At 41.7% G+C, this 17,821-nt stretch overlaps 1 protein-coding gene across 2 annotated transcripts in view; it reads right to left on the bottom strand.

Annotated features, from left to right (window-relative positions):
• Positions 1–17,821, bottom strand: part of TMEM131L (transmembrane 131 like) — a 123,307-nt gene that overhangs the window by 60,120 nt on the left and 45,366 nt on the right. For both annotated transcript variants that reach the window (XM_056562499.1, XM_056562488.1), the window contains exon 4: positions 13,435–13,497. In XM_056562499.1, the coding sequence (XP_056418474.1) occupies positions 13,435–13,497 (63 nt within the window). The remainder of the gene's footprint in view (positions 1–13,434; positions 13,498–17,821) is intronic.

The following is a 17,821-nucleotide window of genomic DNA, read 5'->3' on the forward strand; positions in this document are numbered from 1 at the left end:
CCAACCGCACCTGCATTTGGTCTCACAAGAGGTCTGAGGATCTCATCTCGGTATCTAATGGCAGTCAGGCTACCTCTGGCAGGCACATGGAGGGCTGTGCGGCTCCCCAAAGACATGCCACCTTACACCATTACTGACCCACCGCCAAATTGGTCATGCTGGAGGATGTTGCAGGCAGCACAACGTTCTCCCCGGCATCTCCAGACTGTCACGTCTGTCACATGTGCTCAGTGTGAACCTGATTTCATCTGTGAGGAGCACAGGGCGCCAGTGGTGAATTTGCCAATCTTGGTTTTCTCTGGCAAATGCCAAACGTCCTGCACGGTGTTGGGCTGTAAGCACAACCCCCACCTGTGGATGGTGGGCCCTTATACCACACCACTCTTATACCACTCTCATGGAGTCGGAGTTCTGACCGTTTGAGTGGACACATGCACATTTGTGGGCTACTGGAGGTCATTTTGCAGGGCTCTGGCAGTGCTCCTCCTGTGCCTCTTGGCACAAAGGGGAAGGTAGCAGTCCTGATGCTGGGTTGTTGCCCTCCTATGGCCTCCTCCATGTCTCCTGATGTCCTGGCCTGTCTCCTGGTAGCGCCTCCATGATTTGTACACTACGCTGACAGACACAGCAAACCCTCTTTCTACAGCTCGCATTGATGTGCCATCCTGGATGAACTGCACTACCTGAGCCACTTGTGGGTTGTAGACTCCATCTCATGCTACCACTAAAGTGAAAACACCTCCAGGATTTAAGAGTGACTAAAACATCAGCCAGGAAGAATAGGAACTGAGAAGTGGTCTGTGGTCACCACCTGCAGAACCACTCCTTCATTGGGGGTGTCCTGCTAATTGCCTATAATTTCCACCTGTTGTCTGTTCCATTTGCACAACAGCATGTGAAATTGATTGTCAATCAGGGTTGCTTCCTGAGTGTGATTGACTTGGAGTTACATTGTGTTGTTTAAGTGTTCCCTTTATTTTTTTGAGCAGTGTATTAAAATACACTGTGTCAGACACTATCACCAAAGGGAATTGGCTCGCATTATACACATCTATTACTGGAGTGTCTTCCTCTATGAGCAAAAATATTCCAACAACACAGTGGTGCAGAAGAGGCGGAATCAAATCCGCTTTACGACAGCTCCACTCTGCTGTGCCAAAACCAAAATACAGATGGTTATAATTATAAGACTGGGTTTCCATGCAAGCAAGTCTGCTGAAAAGAGAGGACCTTTATGTGTTGTGTTCTGTGTCAACTTCAAGCTGAAGTGTAGGTTTACATTTAAAAGTGATTCTATACCTTAAATGGGCACTCTCATTAAAACTAATTTTTGCTATTGCACTCCTTATGGTAAATTAGGAAATGCTGCAGTGCAGCCTTATCCAATCATAGATCATCTCACACACTGAACTGCTCTGGGCTGTGTGTGGCAGAGTGAGGGAGGAAGTTCTCCCCTGTATGGCTTCAGATGATGTCACACCTGCTGGTGAATGCCTCTTCCCAGCCTTTGAATCTGACTGAGACTGAAGAAAATACAGAATAATATCAAGGTAGAAAACGAACAAATAATAAAAATAAAGGCAGGGGGTGGTTTATCATCATGGGGGCAGTGAACTGGGAGGATTAAAACATTTAACAAGATCAGATGAGGAACTCTTTAACGAGTACCTGTCATGATCTTGTTAAATTTTATATCTGTTAGTTTTCTACCTTGATCTTGCTCTGTATTTTCTGCTCAGTCTCCATCAGATTCACAGACTGGGAAGGGGTGTTCCCCAGCAGGCATGACATCATCTGAAGCCAAACAGGGGAGAAATTCCTCCCTCACTCTGCTACACACAGCAGAGCAGTTCAGTGTGAGATAAGCTTTAATTGGCTAAGGCTGCACCCCCCGATTTTGGATTTCTGCAAGGTCAGCAGGAGTCCAAAATCTGTGCAAGAGAAAGGGGGAAGTGTGCTCTGAACAAGTAGGGAGACACCTAGTGGCAGCTTTTTTAAGCATAAATAAAACATAGAAAACTTCATTTTTTTAAACAAAGTACATTAGAAAGATTTTTTATTTACCAGAAGGAGTGCAATAGCAAAAATTAGTTCTAAGGACAATAACCATTTAAAGAGGTTACTGGTTTAAAGCGTACCTGTCATAGTGCAAAAAAAAAAAAAGAAAAAAAGTGATATGTTACTCAGGACCCAATCCTGATCATGTGCATATAACTTTTATGTGTCTCGGACCTATATATCCAGAGATATAAGCATTTATCTGCTGGTGAGTTACTTTTTCATTGTGCAGGCTGGAGGGGGCGTGTCAGTCTGTCTCCCTCACAGGAGCAAGCCTGGGCAGTCAGCCAATCAGTACTCTCTACTCTGTAACCCTTTCCTCTCTGGTTTTATGCTGTGTCATGTGTCAGAGGAAGATACTTGGAGCTTGCCTGCAGTAATCAGAAGACATTATGGTGAATTCATAACAGGATAAAATGTATAAATATAAGAATAGATCTTTATAAAATTAGTGCAAGGATTTTTTAGATAGAAGTACAGCATTTTTATGAATACATGTTCTATCTGTTTCATCTTCTAGTATAGCTGTCACTATGTGTGTCATTCATCTTTCACAGACTCCTGAATGTTTGATCAACTTCTTTGTCATTCAGGAGTCCGAGAAAGCTTTGACTATTTCAGCATGCAGGGAGTTGTAGTTTAGTAACAACTGAAGCTGCAATGTTTGTAAATAACTGTTAGAGCAGTGTTGCCTCCAGCTGTTTTAAAACTACAGCTCCCAGCATGTCCACACATCCTTTATCTGTAGTTTTGCATACACAATAGAAATCTCCTATACTGGATACCGGTATGCCTTATGGCCAGTATCCAGTATGCTGTAAAATCTAGACTAGTCTGTCTAAAAGACAGGCGACCCCCTAGTGGTGGCTATTTTGAGCTTGAATTTCAGGCGAAAATTAAAAAAAAATGTTAACAGGTGTATATTGTGAAATGTCATATTATAATGAGTCCTGCAATATATGAAAAGTTTTTAACAATGACAGTGCCTCTTTAAGGTATGTTGTGTTTCCTTTTCTCAGCATTTTCAAGATATTTGCCTGCTGTCAGTCAATGAGAACACTTTTGTTTACTGTCACAAGCTACAAATTGTAAATACCCTGCTCTCAGTTGAGACATGGATAAAATTCCATCCAATCTAAGAAATGTTCTCTGAATCTGATACAATGTAGCAAATGACCAGGGAGATTTGTGCAGCAGCTGTAGGTGTACTTACAGACCATTGCCTAGACTTGACAATTGTATCTACTTCTCAGGTGAAAGCAGGACTAGGCATGCATAAGATTTTTTCTGCCTTTGCATGCAAACTTGAGTGCTCTCATCTACTGGCAAAAAATACAGCTATTAAGTACGTTTAAGAACTACAAGTACATACAGAGACAATAGGACACAATTTATCCAGTGGTAAAAATGGTAGCCCAATCAATACTAAATATATATATATATATATATATATATATATATATATATATATATATATATATATATATATATATATATATATATACACACACACACACACACACACACACACAGTATCTCACGTATATATCAATAATATTCTATAATATCTTTTCATTATGACAACACTGAAGAAATGAGACTGCTACAATGTAAAGTAGTGAGTGTACAGCCTGTATAACAGTGTTTAACCCCTTAACGACATTTTTTTTTAACGTTTTCGTTTTTTTCCTCCTTGCCTTCTAAAAATCATAACTCTTATATTTTCATCCACAGACTAGTATGAGGGCTTGTTTTTTGCGTGACCAGTTGTCCTTTGTAATGACCACTCATTTTACCATCAAATGTATGGCAGCCAAAAAAATTATTTGCGTGAGGAAATTGATAAGAAAACCGCAATTTTTGAAGGTTTCGTTTTCACACTGTACACTTTACGGTAAAAAAGACCTGTTTTATTTATTCTGTGGGTCAATACGATTAAAATGATACCCATCTTTACATACTTTTCTATTATTATACAGCTTTAAAAAAAAAAAAAAAAAACTATCTTTTTAACCAAATAAGTGCGTTTAACCCCTTGAGGACCAAGCCCATTTTCACCTTAAAGGGGTACTCCGCCCCTAGACTTCTTATCCCCTATACAAAGGATAGGGGATAAGATACCTGATACGGGGTCCCCCATAGACTTGCATTAAGGCGGCGGACCGTGACGGCACAAGGGGGCGGAGCCGTGACGGCACAATGCTCCGGCCCCTGTATTGCCCGTCATTACGCACGGACCAAGTTAGCTCTGTGCAGTAACGACAGAGGGATGCTTCAGCCGAGATCCCGGGGGTCCCCAGCAGCGAGACCCCCGCGATCAGACATCTTATCCCCTTATCCTTTTGATAGGGGAAAAGATGTCTAGGGGTGGAGTACCCCTTTAAGGACCAGAACGTTTTTTGCACCTCTGACCACTGTCACTTTAAGCATTAAAGGGGTACTCCCGTGGAAAACTTTTTTTGTTTTAAATCAACTGGTACCAGAAAGTTAAACAGATTTGTAAATTACTTCTATTTAAAAATCTTAATCCTTCCAGTACTTTTTAGGGGCTATATACTACAGAGGAAATGCTTATGTTTTTCGATTTCTCTGATTTCATGACCACAGTGCTCTCTGCTGTCTATTTTAGGTACTGTCAGGAGCAGCATATGTTTGCTATGAGGATTTTCTCCTGTTCTGGGCAGTTCTTAAAATGGACAGCAGAGGTCAGTGGAGAGCACTGTGGTCATGACATCAGAGAAATCTAAAAATATAAGCATTTCCGCTGTGTGTGTATATAGCCCCTAAAAAGTACTGGAAGGATTAAGATTTTTTAAATAGAAGTAATTTACAAATCTGTTTAACTTTCTGGCACCAGTTGAATAAAAAAAAAAGTTTTCCACGGTAGTACCCCTTTAATAACTCTGGGATGCTTTAACTTTTCAGTCTGATTCCGACTGTTTTTTCGGGACATATTGTACTTTATGTTAGTGGTAAAAATTTTTAAGTGGATTTGAAGGGCCTTCATTTTAGAAATATCTAAATGACCCCATTATAAAAACTGCACCCCTCAAATTATTCAAAATTACATTGAGAAAGTTTGTTCACCTTTTAGGTGTTTCACAGGAATAGCAGCAAAGTCAAGGAGAAAATTCTAAATTTTTATTTTTTACACTCGCATGTTCTTGTAGACCCAGTTTTTGAATTTTTACAAGGAGTAATAGGAGAAAAAGCCCCCCAAAATTTGTAACCCAATTTCTCTCGAGTAAGGAAATACCTCATGTGTATGTAAAGTGCTCTGTGGGTGCACTACAAGGCTCAGAAGGGAAGCAGAGACAATGGGATTTTGGAGAGTGAGTTTTTCTGAAATGGTTTTTGAGGGGCATGTTACACTTAGAAAGCCCCTTTGGTGCCATAGCAGCAAAAAAAAAAAAAAAAAAAAAAAAAAAACACATCGCACACTATTTTGGAAACTACACCCCTCAAGGAACGTAACAAGGGGTACAGTGTGCCTTAACACCCCACAGGTGTTTGACGACTTTTTGTTAAACTCCGATATGTAAATGAAAAAAAAAATTGTAACCCCATTTCTTCTGAGTATAGAAATACCCCAGAAGAGAAGGAGCGCCATTGAGCTTTTGTGGAGAGAATTTATTTGGAATGGAAGTCAGGGGCTATGTGAGTTTACAAAGCCCCCCGTGGTGCCAGGACAGTGGACAGCCCCACATGTGACCCCATTTTGGAAACTACACCCCACACAGAATTTAATAAGGGGTGCAGTGAGCATTTACACCCCACTGGCGTTTGACAGATCTTTGGAACAGTGGCCCGTGAAAATGAAAAATGCACGTGTGTTTACAAAGCCCCCATAGTACCAGAACAAAGGACCCCCTCCCCACTTGTGACCCCATTCCGTGAGGGGTGTAGTTTCGAAAATGGGGTCACAAGTGGGGGGATCCTTTGTTCTGGCACTATGGGGGCTTTGTAAACACACGTGGCCAAATTTTCTCTACAAAAGCCCAATGGCGCTCCTTCTCTTCTAAGCATTGTAGTTCGCCCGCAGAGCACTTTACATCCACATATGGAGTATGCTCTTACTCAGAGGAAATGGGGTTACAAATTTTGGGGGGCTTTTTTTTCCTATTTTCCCTTCTGAAAATGGAAACAATTTACAGTAACACCAGAATATTTTTTTCATTTTTCCATCCAACTTTAATGAAAATTATTTTAACACCTGTGGGGTGTTAAGGTTCTCTATACCCCTTGTTACATTCCATGAGGAGTATATAGTTTCCAAAATGGGGTCACATTTGGGTATTTATTTTTTTGCGTTTATGTCAGACCCGCTGTAAAATCAGCCACCCCTGTGCAAATCACCAATTTAGGCTTCAAATGTACTTAGTGCGCTCTCACTCCTGAGCCTTGTTGTGCGTCCGCAGAGGTTTTTACACCCACATCAGGGGTATTTCTTTACTCAGGAGAAATTGCGTTACAAATTTTGGGGGTCTTTTTTTCCTTTTACTTCTTGTGAAAATAAAAAGTATGGGGCAACACCAGCATGTTAGTGTAACATTTTTTTTTTTTTACACTAACAGGCTGGTGTAACACCAACTTTTCCTTTTCATAAGGGGTAAAAGGAGAGAGTGCCATGTGCATTTGATGACTAAATTAGGTATTGCATAGGGGTGGACATAGGGATATTCTACACCAGTGACTCCCAAATAGGGTGCCTCCAGCTGTTGCTAAACTCCCAGCATGCCTGGACAGTCGGTGGCTGTCCAGAAATGCTGGGAGTTGTTGTTTTTTAACAGCTGGTGGCTCTGTTTTGGAAACACTGCCGTACGCTACGTTTTTCATTTTAATTGGGGGGGGGGGGGGGCAGTTTAAGGGGGTGTATATGTAGGGTTTTACCCTTTATTTTGTGGCGTTAGTGTAGTTTTTTTAGGGTACATTTGCACTGGCGGGGTATACAGTGAGTTTCCAGCTAGGAGTTTGCGCTGCGGTGGAAAATTTGCTGCAGCTCAAACCTGAAACAGGAAACTCACTGTAAACCTGCAAACCTCCAGCTGTTGCAAAACTACAACCCCCAGCATGTACTGACAGACCGTGCATGCTGGGAGTTGTACTTTTGCAACAGCTGGAGGCACACTGGTTGGAAAACCTTCAGTTAGGTTCTGTTACCTAACTCAGTATTTTCCAACCAGTGTGCCTCCAGCTGTTGCAAAACTACAACTCTCAGCATGTACTGATCGCCGAAGAGCATGCTGGGAGATGTAGTTATGCAACAGCTGGAGGTACGCAACTACAACTCTCAGCATGCTGAGACAGCGGTTTTCTGTTTGGGCATGCTGGGATTTGCAGTTTTGCAACATCTGGAGGGCTACAGTTTAGAGACCAAACTGTGGTCCTCCAGATGTTGCAAAACTAAAAATCCCAGCATGCCAAGACAGCTATTTTCTGTCTGGGCATGCTGGGAGTTGTAGTTTTGCAAAAACTGGAGGGCTACTGTTTAGAGACCACTGTATAGTGATTTCCAAACTGTAGCCCTCCAGATGTTGCTAGGCAACTAACCGGCTTCTGTAGAATCCAGGAAGCCGCATCGCCATCCTCTACTGCCGACGATCGCCAGCCGCTGCCACCGCCGTTGGGTAAGTAGACCTTCGGTGCCGGTCCCCATCGGTTCCTCCGTTCTGCCCGGACTACAGTGGGTGGGCAGAGCGGGGGAACCGAACCTTCAGGAGGATCGTGGGTATCTTGGTCAACCCCAATCCCCCTTATTTTCCGGGTAACCGGAGACCCGGAATCGCCTCAATTCGCCGACATGGGGGCGGGGGGAATTTGCCCTGAGCATTTGCACAGGGTGTCTGCTGATAGATATCAGCAGTCATCCCGATCTGGTCCCCACCCGATGCGCGGCTGGGACCGAAATTCCCACGGGCATACAGGTACGCCCTTGGTCCTTAAGTTCCAGCGAGCAAGGGCGTACCCATACGCCCATGATTAAAATTCCTCTATTTTGCAGACCTATAACTTTCGTTTTTCCGTATAAGCGGCGGTATGAGGGGTCATTTTTTTGCGCCATGATCTGTCCTTTTTTTTATACCACATTTGCATATATAAACCTTTTAATATATTTTTTTATCAATTTTATTTTAAATAAAATGTTATTAAAAAAAAGCAGCAAATTTTTTTTTTATGTTCACACCGTTCACCGTACCACATAATTAACATTATATTTTAATAGTTCGGATATACCAAATATGTTTATTAAAAAAATATATATAATTTATTTTTTTTTTTTTTTTTTTTTACACTTTTTGGGGGTAAGGCTGCTTTCACACTATAAAAATTCATCCGTAATGAACGTCCGTCATAAAAATCTTGAAAATCGTCCGTTAAAGGTCCGTTAGAAAATCCCATTGTAGTCTATGGGATTTTCCTAATAGCCGTTTTAACCCGTTATCGCCCGTTAATAATAACGGACATTATTTTGGGACAGGCGATAGTAACGGGAGAAATAGTGCATGCACTATTTCTTCCGTTCATTCACCAGTCACAAAATAACGGCCGGTCTAAACCTTGGCAACAAAAATGTCCAAATTAGTCATTTTCCCATCCCGCTGTCATGTGACTTAATAGTATTACGAGTTCTCAGGTGTGAATGGGAAGCAGGTGTCTTATAATTGGAGTTATTTCTCTCACTCTCTAATGCTGGTCACTGGATGTTCAACATAGCACCTAATGGCAAAGAACTCTGGGAGGATATGAAAAAAAAAAATTTCTCTACATAAAGATGGTCTACATTATAAAAAGGTTTGGCAAGACCCTGAAACTAAGCTGCAGCATAGTGGGCAAGACCATAATGCAGTTTTACAGGACAGGTTCAACTCAAAACAGGTCTTGCCATGATTGCCAACCAAAGAAGTTGATTGTATGTACTCAGTATCATATCCAGAGATTGCTTTTTGGAAATAGAAGTATGGGTGCTGCCAGCATTGCTTCAGAGGCTGAAGAGGTGAGGATCAACCTGTCAGTGCTAGGACCATACGCTGTACACTGCATAGCAGTCATCCTAGAAGGAAGCCTGCAAATAGTTTGCTGAAGACAAACAGTTTAAGAACATGGATTACTGTAACCATGTCCCGAGGACTGAAGAGACCAAGACAAACTTAATTGGTTCTGATGGTATCAAGCGTGTGTTGGGGCAACCAGGTGAGGAGTACAAAGACAATTTGACTTTCCTATATTCAAGCATGGTGGTGGGAGTGTCATGGTCTGGGTCTAAATGAGAGCTGCTGGCACTGGGGAGTTACAGATCTCCTCCCCCCCCCCCCCCCCCCCCCTTTTTTTTGGAGACTGGCCTGGAGGACAGTATTTCAACATAATGACCCCAAACTCACCTCCAAGATGACCAATATCTTGCTAAAGAAGCTGAGGATAATGGCGATGGTTTGGCCAAGCATGTCTCCAGACCTTAACTCTATTGAGCATCTATGGGGCATCCTCAAACGGAAGGTTTCATTCTTTGAAGCATAATTTCTACAAGGTGCTAGAAACATTCACCATAGATTTTGGTCCATATGGACATCATGAGAGAGTTACATACTGTAGTTAGTATAGTTGAAAAAAAGACCATCAAGTTCAACCAAGGAGGGGATAGGAAGGGGTATAGGTTTTGCTCAGTTCCTATAGATTTGTCGGCTGCACATCCATGATGTAAATCTTCAGTTGCACCACATAGCAAAAGGTGTTCTTATTAGATTGAGATCTGGTGACTGTAGAGGCCATTGGAGTACAGTGAACTCATCGTCATGTTCAAGAAGCCAGTTTGAGATGATGTAAAAAAAAAAAAAAAAAAGCCCTCATATGTTTTTTTTTAGGTGCAAAATTGAAAGGGTTATAATTTTTAAAAGGTAAGGAGGAAAACATGAAAGTGTAAAAACAGAAGAACGCTTGGTCCTTAAGGGGTTAAACATTAATAAATCTGGGATGCTTTTACTTCTCATTCTGATTCAGAGACTGCTTTCTCGTGACATAGTCTACTTTATGTTAGTGGTAAACTTTTGACGATACTTCATTTCTTGGTGAAATATTCAAAAGTGTTATGAAAAATGGACATCACAAATAAATTATACATTGATTCACATAGGGCTGGGCGGTATATCGCAATACCGGTTTGGCCCCTCCCCCTCGGGAATAAATGAATTATCAGCCCGCTGCGCTGTCTCCACATCGGAACTAATCATATGTGACCCGCGAGCGCTGTTCTGCTTCTCCCCCCCCCCCCTCCCCCCACCCCAAAATTAATTGTCAACCCAGCGCTGTCCCCATCGGGGTAAATACTCACTTATCACCCACAAGCGCTGCCCTCCTCGTCATCCTGTTTGTTGCTGGCCGCCGGCGCTGACACTCTATACCAGTGGTCTTCAACCTGCGGGCCTCCTGATGTTGCAAACCTACAACTCCCAGCATGCCCGGACTGCCTTTGTAGTTCAGGCAACATCTGGAGGTCCGCAGGTTGAAGACCACTGCTCTATACTGTACGCTATGCCCGGGCTGCAAAAGGTAAACAAAATAAACTTAAACTCACCTTCCCCGTCGGTCCGGACCAGCTTCCAAGGGAACAGGAACGTCGGACAGCCGTCAGCCTATCACCAGCCGCAGCGATGTTCCGCCTCGACCGGTGATAGGTTGAGCCCACTGTCATGTAAGGAGCCGGCTTCTTACATGACAGTGGGCTCAACCTATCACCGGCCAAGGCGGAACATCACTGCGGCCTTGTGATAGGCTGACGGCTGTCCGACGTTCCCGTCCCCAGTGTAAAGCCGACGTCGGAACATGCGTTTAAGTTTTTATGTTTACATTTGGCAGCTCGGGCATAGCGTAAAGTGTCAGCGCCGGCGGCCGCAAAAGACAGGAGGACAAGGATGGCAGTGCTTGCGGGTGATATGTGAGTATTTACACCGATGGGGATAGCGTACGGTATAGAGCAGTGGTCTTCAACCTGCGGACCTCCAGATGTTGCCTGAACTACAACTGTTAGCATGCCCGGACAGCCAAAGGCATGCTGGGAGTTGTAGGTTTGCAACATCTGGAGCTCCGCAGGTTGAAGACCACTGGTATAGAGTGTCAGCGCCAGTGACCCGCAACAAACAGAATGACAAGGAGAGCAGCGCTTGCGGGTGATATGTAGTATTTTCCCCGATGGGGACAGCGCTGGGCTGATAATTTGGGGGGGTGAGGGAGGGAAATACCGGTATATACCGTGAAACTGCCATAAGTTACAAAAATATCATGGTACACATATTTGGTCATACCGCCCAGCCCTAGATTCACATATACAATATGTCTACCGTATGTTTTCATCATAAAGTTGACATGTGTTTACTTTTTGGAAGACATCAGAGGGCTTTAAAATTCAGCAGCATTTTTCCAATTTTTCACAAAATCTTCAAAATCGGAATTTTTCAGGGACCAGTTCAAATTTGATGTGGATTTGAAGGGCCTTCAAATTAGAAATACCCCATAAAAGACCCCATTATAAAAACTGCACCCCTCAAAGTATTGAAAATGACATTCAGAAAGTGTGTTAACCCTTTAGGTGATTCACAGGAATAGCAAAGGTACGTTTGGAGAAGAAGGTGAACAGAATTTAATGAAAAGAACCTCTGTCCAACTGTTAAGCATTGGGGGTGGATCAATGGATTCAATAAAATGGATGCTAACTTGATGCCATCTGTGAAAAAGCTGAAGTTAAAGAGAGGATGGCTTCTACAAATGGATAATGATCCTAAACACACCTCGAAATCCACAGGGGATTACGTCAAGAGGCATAAACTGAAGGTTTTGCCATGGCCTTCACAATCTCCTGACCTCAACATAATTGAAAATCTATGGATAGACCTTAAAAGAGCAGACAGCCCAGAAATATCTAAGAACTTGACGACTTTTATAAGGAAGAATGGGCAAAGATACCTCAAACAAACATTGAAAGACTCTTGGCTGGCTACACAAAGCGTTTACCAGCTGTGATACTTGTCAAAGGGGGCAGTGCAAGATATTAACTCTGCAGGGTGCCCAAATTTTTGCAGATGCCATTTTTTTTGTTTTCTGTTATTTTGAAAGTGTAAATGATGGAAATAAAATTTTACTTTTGTTAACATATTATAAGAATGTCTAATCTGTAATGTGATGCCTTTTGGAGATTTTTCCCACGTTCCTTGGCTTCTTTATGTACATGAATACAAATTTTTACTACAAACTTTTGATCCCCACTGTATATATATATAATTAAAAAAATAAGAAATAAAAAAAATGTAAAACTCCAAAGCCACCAAACTACCAGGATATGTTCCCTGTAAATGATCCTTCCCAATATGAATGGCTCCTGTGGTCTACTATGGCTGCTTGATAATCTTTGCCATCATGCAGCATGAATTCTACATTTCCCAGCAGCCATTGCAGCTCTCCTCTCGTCACTGTCCAAATACCTCTCTGAAAACAGACCCCACCCTCCAGTTCTGTCAGGAGAGAAATTCAGTGTCTGATTGGCTAAGGCTGCACAAACTTCCCAAGGAAGAATTACTCATTAGTGCAGGGCAGAAACCACATTGTCTGTGTCTCTCAGGAGGTTGGGGGCTGCTTTCAGAGAGGGATTTGGACAGAGACACAGTGGATGGCTGGATGAGGTCATTCCCTCACTGCCTTTATGTAAGTGACAACCAAAGACTGGAAACTGCTCTATATAGCTAATTAATGATTTTTAGACAATTAAATAGGTTGGCGAGAGTAAAATGATGGGCTATGGGTTTAGTTCACCGGAGTATCACTTTAAATGGGCACTGTCAATTATAAAAACCTTTTAAAATAATGCAGATAATAACATGATATGTATATTTGTACTATACATTGGTTAAAAAAATGTGTATATTTTTGTGTGAAATTTTCTGTGTTGTCACTGCAGCTATTGCCTGTGTGTCTCTGAGCAGAGACAAAATACAGAAAGTGTGGATTGACAAGCAGAGCTCTGTGCACTGAGGACAAGCAGGGCTCTGTCCACATTTGGCCAAAATTGGCATGGCCCTGAAGGGGTTAGTGTTATATCCTTAAAAGTAAATTAGAACAATCATTTGAACTTGAGTTGATGATAAAAATGGACCAGCTTTGTTTGGTCGAGACTGGCTGAGAAAAGTTAAGTTAAATTGGAACAGCCATTGCTTTTTTGGCAAAAATTTGTATTACACTGTAAGGGTTAACAAAAGGAGTCATGAATTTTAATATTAATTTGACAATTTCACAATTCTGACAATTTATGGATGAGTGATTTATCAATTATTTGGTACAAATTCAAAGCATATTTAGACCTTAAAAGAAATGGTACGTGAAATGCATACTCACTGGGCTCCAAAATCTAGAACAGATGGCTGGAGATGTAAGGCCCTCCCACTAGGCCTTCCAATACTGAAAGAAAAAAAATTAAGGTAGTTAAAACCAAAATGCAAGTTACATTTTCACTCCAAGGAATACTGACCAGATCTAAATTTGTCACCCATTAACCTTTAACCCCTTAAAGACCAGGCCCATTTTGGCCTTAAGGACCACGCAAATTTTATTTTTGCATTTTCGTTTTTTCCTCCTCGCCTTCTAAAAATCCTAACTCTTATATTTCCATGCACAGACCCATATGAGGGCTTGTTTTTTGCATCACCAATTTTACTTCGTAATGACATCACTTATTTTACCATAAAATGTACGGCGCAACCCAAAAATTATTATTTATGTGGGAGAATTGAAAAGAAAACCGCAAGTTAGCAAATTTTGGAAGGTTTTGTTTTCACACTGTACACTTTACAGTAAAAATGACATGTTTTCTTTATTCTTTGGGTTAATACGATTAAAATGATACCCATGTTATATGCTCTTCTATAATTGTACCGCTTAAAAAAAATCTCAAACTATTTTAACTAAATTAGTATGTTTTAAATTGCCCTATTTTGACCACTTATAACTTTCTAATTTTTCCTTATACAGGGCGGTATGAGGGCTAATTTTTTGCGCCGTGATCTGTAGTTTTTAGCGGTTCCACTTTTGCTTAGGTTTTATTTTTTATTATGATTTTTTTTTATAAAATGTGCAAAAAATTCAGCAATTTTGGACTTTTACATTTACGACGTTCACCGTACGGGATAATTAACAATGAGTTTTGATAGTTCAGACTTTTACACATGCGGCAATACCAAATTTGTTCATCAATAATTTTTTTTACGCTTTTTTGGGGGGTAAAATGTGAAAAACAAATGATTTACGTTTTATTGGGGGAGGGGATTTAACTTTTTTTAAATTTTTTTTTTTTACACCTTAATAGTTCCCATAGGGGACTATTTATAGCAATCATTTGATTGCTAATACTGTTCAGTGCTATGCATAGGGCATAGCACTAATCAGTGTTATCTGTGATCTTCTGCTCTGGTCTGCTCAATCTCAGACCAGAGCAGAAGACCCCTGGAGATGGATGGATCCCCAAGGCAGCACTGCAGGCAATCCGATCATCCATTTAAAGTACCGCACTGCCGCAGATGCCGTGAGCTGTATAGGGATTAATGGTGGACATCCGCGCGATTGCGGATATCCGCCATTACCGGCGGGTCCCTTGCTGCTGATGCTGCAGCCACGCATCTCGCGAACACCGGTCCAGTGCTCGCGGTCATAGCGGAGCGTAAATGTACGTCATGGCGCGTTAAGTTCAAACGGCACCATGACGTACATTTACGTCCATTGTCGCTAAGGGGTTTAGGATGCATGGCGTACCTGTACACCCTGGTCCCAATACCGATGTTTGAAGCACGCTCACAAGCTAAGCAAACTTCATACATGGTGGATCCTGACAGCAGCCAGGACCCAGGGCTAATGCCGGACATCGCTGATCGGGCCGATGCCTGGCATGAACCCTTTAGACGCCGCAATCAAAGTTGATTGCAGCGTCTGAAATGTAAAAAAATAAATAAATCCCAGCAGCTCAGTGGAGCTGATCTGGACTATCTCGGTGAAATCATGATGTCCCAATCAGCTGAGAGGATAGCGGGATGTTCCTTACCTGCCACCTCACCGTTAGATTGGTGCTTTGATGTCCCCAGCCAGGCTCTGCAGACTGGAGAAGCAGAGGACAGATAACACTGATCAATCTCATTCTATGGAACAACATTGATCAGTGAATGCAATCTAAAGATTGCATGGTATAGTCCCCTATGGGAACAAAAAAAAGAAAATTTAAAAAGTGTTTTAAAAAAAATGTTAAAAAAGTGGAGGGGCTTATTCATATTTATTAAGTAAAGTAATGTCATCAAAAATACCAATGTCCAAAATTGTGCATTTTGGGTCACTTCATATACTATAAAACAAATTAATAAAAAGCGATCAAAATGAGCCATCAAAACAAAATGGTGCCAATAAAAACTTCAGACCATGGCACAAAAAACTTAGCTCTCATATAGTTCCGTATGTTGAAAAATAAAAAAGTTATAGGGGTCAGAGGAAGACCATTTTAAACATACTAATTTTGGTGCATGTAGTTATAATTATTTTTTAAATAGTAAAATAAAACCTACATAAATTGGGTAGCTTTGTAATCGTATGGACCTACAGAATAAAGATAAGGTGTCACTTTTACCGAAAAGTGCACTGCATGAAAACAGAAGTCTTCAAAATTTACAAAAAATCGCGTTTGTTCGTTTTTTCATTCACCCCACAAATAAGTTTTTTTTTGTGATGTCATTACAAAGTACAATTGGTGATGCAAAAAACAAGCCCTTATATGTGGTGCAAAATTGAAACATTTGTGATTTTTAGAAAGGGGGGGGGGGGGGGGAAGGGAGAAATAAAACTAAAAAATACAAAAATGAAAATTGGCCAGCTCATAAAAGGGGTACTCCGGTGGGGACGCGCCAGAAAAATTAACAGATTTGTAAATGACTTCCATTAAAAAAATGTTATCCTTCCAGTACTTATAAGCTGATGTATGCTACAGAGGAGGTTGAGCTGTTCTTTACAGTCTGACCACAGGGCTCTCTTCTGACACCTCTGTCCATTTTAGGAACTGTCCAGAGTAGGAGCAAATCCCCATAGCAAACCTATCCTGCTCCGGACAGTTCCTAAAATGGACAGAGGTGTCAGCAGAGAGCACTGTGGTCAGACAGAAAGGAAATTCAAATAGAAAAGAACTTCCTGTGGAGTATACAACAACTGATAAGTACAGGAAGGATTAAGATTTTTTTAATAGGAGTAATTTACAAATCTGCAGAGCGCCACTACAGCTGATCGGTCCTCCGGGCCATCTTCTTCATACTTCCGTGTGTAACGAAGCGTTACATGGCGCTCATTATGGGCCGAGGCAGAACATCGCGGCGGCCGGCGATAGGCTGAGCGCCATGTGACGCTTCGTTACACACTGAAGTATCAAGAAGGTGGACCGGAGGACCGATCAGCTGTAGTGGCGCTCCGCAGGAACCCAGGAAGGTGAGAGATGGTTTATTTTCATTTTTTTGCCGCCCGGGCACGACTGAGCAGCAATACTCTGCATCAGAGTACTCCTTTAAGACAGGTGACTACACTGAGTTTCCTGGCAAACACAGTTGATAGGCGGTATATTTGACCTTGCCCTATCAACAGGCATTGTTCCATTTGTTCATAGCTTTTATGTCATACCACTAGCATTAATGATAAAAGTATAACATGCTGCTGCACCAGGCCACTTCTTCTAAAGTGCTGTGTCAGAAATAGAAGCTAAATCCCAATGAAGTGAAGAGCCAGTTCATGAAAACGTCAGGATTTATGAGGTCTTTTTACTTTTACCTGCCAATATTACGAAGGTGTGTCACAGACGATAGGTGTGTCAACAAGTGAAGACAACAGATACTGCTGCATATCCAAAGGCAAGCTTTAACACCCACTTTGTGAGGAGTCAACATAACAGCTCAACACAGAAGAAAAGATAAGACTACAAAAAACATTCGCTGCCAAGAAAAGTGCTGTTTCATTATGAGAGCCCCTGTCAATTATACTTAAATGGGCACTCAGATATAAAAACTTTTTATATGTTGTATATCTTGGCATAACAATAGCTTTTCTAATATACTTCTTTTAAAAAATGTCACATTTTATTAAAGAAAACTGCCTTTGAAAATTCCACCACTAGAGGTCCCCATACCTCCTGGGACATTGATGAGTCTGCTCGAAGGTCATGGACACAGATGGCTGATTAACAAGGCTACCGGAGGAACACAGCCTTCTGCAACACTGCTGTAACACAGAGTTTTACCAATCAAGTGCGTCCAGCTGTTGCAAAACTACAACTCCAAGCATGCCTGGCCAGTCAAAGTCTGGGCACACTGGGAGTTGTAGTTTTGTAAAAGGCACACAGCGGAAGTCAACACTGCTGCAAAAAAAATTAAAAAATAAAAAAAGTTATCCAAACACAGTACCTCCAGTCCCAGTATTACAGTCCCAGTATTACAGGACTGCCTAAAGATGACACACATGAATGACATAGGAAGATGTAAATTGTACACTGACCATATTGTCTTTGGTGGTAGAGTACAGGCAAATTCCAATAATCATTGTGTGTGTGGGTGTACAGCATCAATCCAGAGAGGAAGGGGTTATAGAGCAGGGCTGCCAGGCTCTCAAGAGCAGTGAGTAAGCACAGTGAGGGAGGAGGAGGAGTCATCACAGTGCAGGCAAGAGAAGGACCCTTCCCTTTGACAAGATGGAAATGACAGTGAGCAGTGTT

This window comes from Hyla sarda, chromosome 1 (assembly GCF_029499605.1).
Source record: "Hyla sarda isolate aHylSar1 chromosome 1, aHylSar1.hap1, whole genome shotgun sequence".
NCBI lineage: Eukaryota > Metazoa > Chordata > Amphibia > Anura > Hylidae > Hyla > Hyla sarda.